The 3,587-nt window shown below is 57.8% G+C and overlaps 1 protein-coding gene across 1 annotated transcript in view; it reads right to left on the bottom strand.

The window, feature by feature from the left end:
- Positions 1-2,011: 2,011 nt before the first annotated feature.
- The window catches only part of LOC108509278 (keratin-associated protein 10-7-like), a 6,120-nt gene continuing 4,544 nt past the window's right edge, over positions 2,012-3,587 (bottom strand). Inside the window, exons 2-3 of the mRNA XM_017838639.1 lie at positions 2,384-3,580; positions 2,012-2,143 (exon numbers count right to left, since the gene is read on the bottom strand). Coding sequence (XP_017694128.1) covers positions 2,012-2,143; positions 2,384-3,580 — 1,329 coding nt within the window. The remainder of the gene's footprint in view (positions 2,144-2,383; positions 3,581-3,587) is intronic.

Genomic DNA, 3,587 nt, shown 5'->3' with positions numbered 1-3,587 from the left:
GGCAGCTCCTCCAAGGGGCACAGCCTGGCTCGGGAACAGGCTGGGAGAGCTGGGAATGTTCAGCCCGGAGAGGAGAAGGATGTGGGGAGACCTCAGAGCCCCTTCCAGGACCTGAAGGGGCTGCAGGGAAGCTGGAGAGGGATGTTCATCAGGAACTGGGGTGACAGGACAAGGGGGTGGGTTCAGACTAAAAAAGGGGAAATTTAGGCTGGATATAGGGAAGGAATTGTCCCCTGTGAGGGGGGGGAGGCCCTGGCATAGGTTGCCCAGAGAAGCTGTGGCTGCCCCATCCCTGGGAGTGTCCAAGGCCAGGCTGGAGCATCCTGGGCTGGTGGGAGGTGTCCCTGTCCCTGGTAGGGGGTGGGATGAGCTGATTTTCCAGGTCCCTTCCAACCCAAACCATTCCAGGACCCTGTTCCTTCCTTTCAGAGGGGACACAGGTTGGGGGAACCTCCCAGGTGTTGGGGTGAGGAGCTCCCCGGTCACTGCTGCTCTTCCCCCTGCCCTTGGGGGCCAGAACATCCCCCCCAGACCAGAACATCCCCCCAGACCAGAACATCCCCCCCAGACATCCAGGAGAAGGGGATCAAGGGCTCTGCTCCTCCAGGAGCCCTGGGAAGCAGCCAAGATGCCACCACAAGGTCACTGAGCCAGGGTGGGGCAGGGCAAGATGCGGGACAGCGTCCTGGCCCGGGTCACACCCTCCTCTTCCTCTTGCAACACTTGTTTTTACCCTCCAAACACCCCTGAGCCACTTGGCCCGAGCTCATTTTCCTAATGACAGGGCCCATTACAGGGCCTGTGTCTTTTTTTTTTTTCAGGCAGGACTTCACCATATTTAATAAAAAACAACCCCCAGGAGGCAGAAAGACGAGATTTGTAATCCGAGCTCAGACAGCTCTGTTTATTTAAGTCTCTCTATATGTAAATATACATACATGTGTGTACAAATAAAGTTTATTTTCAACACAGTGAAGAGTGCAGGTCTTGGAGCAGCACAAAGAACACAATCAATTGCATTTTACAGCTTAAACATTTACAAAACAGCCGTGCTGCAACTTTCAGTGTTATTTCAAAGGCTTGCTTTTGTTTCAGGTGGTGAGGTTTGATTTTAATTAAAGCAACCAAGTGAAGGAAAACCTTCGGTTTCAGCTTCAGGGAGCCAGAAATCCTGCCCTGTTTAAGGGCTCGGCTGAGGGAATTTCTGGCCACTTCCCAAAGGGAAAGCCTTTGGAATACGGCCTCTCCTGGGCCTTTTCCCCTCTTAGGAGGACAAACTGAGAGAGTTGGGCTTGTCCCACCTGAACACGAGGAAAAACTTCTCTCTGGGTGCCCAAACACCCCGGGAGGGGCTGGAGTGTCCCTTCCCTCCCTGGGGAGATCCCAGAACTCTCCGGGCTGTCCCTGCCCGAGCAGGGAGGTTGGACCCACGGGGGTCCCTTCCAGCCTCCCCCATTCCGGGATTCTGGGTAAGATTCTTGGACCTTTTGCTCCACAAACCCACCTCGGGCTCCCCAGTAAGAACCAGTTCAGTGGAACCCAACTGGACCTGAACTCTGAGTCCCAGTTCCAGGATTAAACCCGGAGCTGGGCAGGGGCCAGCCCTGCTCCAGCAGCACTCCCAGGTGGTGCTGCCGTGGTCTGGACTCCTGGGACGTTTCTCTTTCTTTAATTATTATTATTATTATTATTATTTTGCTTTAAAATCACCGTTTATTCGAATCGGGTGAGAATTTAATCCCACCCCACCAAACTGTGCCTTGCAGCAGATCCAGGGACGAGCCACAGGCAGCTGGAGAGCAGCCCTGGGAATGGGATCACACGGGAATGGGATCACACGGGAACGGGATCACACCCAGGCAGAGCCGAGCTCCAGGGGAAACGTTGGAAAACAGGGATAAAGCGGATTGGAGAGACAGGAACCATCGGCAGGTGCCCGAGGAGACAAATAACCCCCGTCCCAAAGCTGGACCTCACCCTTTTCCAGGGGTTTTCCTTCCCCTGCTCCTTTTCACCAGGGCCATTTGGGGGCTGAGATGTACTTTTTTAAGTGACTGGAAATTTTCACCCCACCTGACTGACAATGCTGCTGAGGGACACCCTGGGTGGCACTTTGCTGAGGGACACATTGGGTGGCACTTTGCTGAGGGACACATTGGGTGGCACTTTGCTGAGGGACACTCTGGGTCACACTCTGGTAAGGGACACAGCTGGTGGCACTTTGCTGAGGGACACACTTGGTGGCACTCTGATAACAGACACACTTGGTGGCACTCTGCTGAGGGACACACTGGGTCACACTCTGGTAAGGGACATAAATTGTCCCAGACTGCTGAGGGACACACTTGGTGGCACTTTGCTGCTGAGGGACACACTTGGTCACACTCTGATAACAGACACACTTGGTGGCACATGGCTGAGGGACACATTTGGTCACACTCTGCTGAGGGACACACTTGGTGGCATATCTTTGCTGCTGAGGGACACACTTGGTCACACTCTGGTAAGGGACACACTGACTGGCACTTTGCTGAGGGACACATTTGGTGGCACATGGCTGAGGGGCACATTTGGTCCCACTCTGGTGAGGGACACACTTGGTGGCACTTTGCTGAGGGACACACTTGGTGGCACATCTTTGCTGCTGAGGGACACACTTGGTCACACTCTGATAACAGACACACTTGGTGGCACTTTGCTGAGGGACACACTTGGTGGCACATGGCTGAGGGACACATTTGGTCCCACTCTGCTGAGGGACACACTGGGTGGCACTTTGCTGAGGGACATACCTGGTGGCACGTTGCTGCTGAGGGACACAAACTGTCTCACCCTGCTGCTGGGGGACACAAATGGAGGCACAGTCGGTGGCACTCTGCTGGGGGACACACTTGGTCACACACCTGGAGGCCCATTGCTGGGGGACAGAGGAGATGACACTCTGCTGGGGGGCACAGGAGGTCTGCTGGGGGATGTAGGAGGTGACACCCTGCTGGGGGACACAGATCTGCTGGGGTATGTAGGAGGTGCCACCCCGCCGGGGTCCCTGGCAAGTCAGGTACGGGTACGAGCCCCCCTTGGCCGCTCGCTGCTGGGGGACACAGGTGGTGACACACCTGGGCACGCCCTGCCGGGGGCACAGGGTGGTCACACACTGCTGGGGGACACACCTGGTGGCACTCTGGTGCTGGGGGACCCCCTTGGTGGTGCGGGATGGCCGAGGGACACAGGTGGTCACGCACCTCTGCTGTGGGGGGACGGCGGCGGGCGGGCGCTGCTGCTGCTGGGGCACGCACTGGGTCACGCCCTGGGGCTGGCACACGCCCGCCACGCCCGTGGGCACGCAGGTGGTCACACACCGAGGCTGCTGCAGGACACGCTGGGACGGTGGCACCGCCTGGGCCACGCTCTGCTGCGGGGACACGGCGATGGGCGGGCACGGCGGGGGCACCCGCTGCTGCTGGGGCACACACTGGGTCACCCCCTGGTGCTGGGGCACACACTGCGTCACCCCCTGGTGCTGGGGCACACACTGCGTCACCCCCTGGTGCTGGGGCACACACTGCGTCACCCCCTGGTGCTGGCAG

This window comes from Lepidothrix coronata, unplaced genomic scaffold, assembly GCF_001604755.1.
Source record: "Lepidothrix coronata isolate B3197 unplaced genomic scaffold, Lepidothrix_coronata-1.0 Scaffold350, whole genome shotgun sequence".
In the NCBI taxonomy this organism is placed as follows: Eukaryota; Metazoa; Chordata; class Aves; order Passeriformes; family Pipridae; genus Lepidothrix; species Lepidothrix coronata.
Note: the sequence above shows the minus strand (reverse complement) of the source record. Positions and strands in the feature narration are given on the sequence as shown.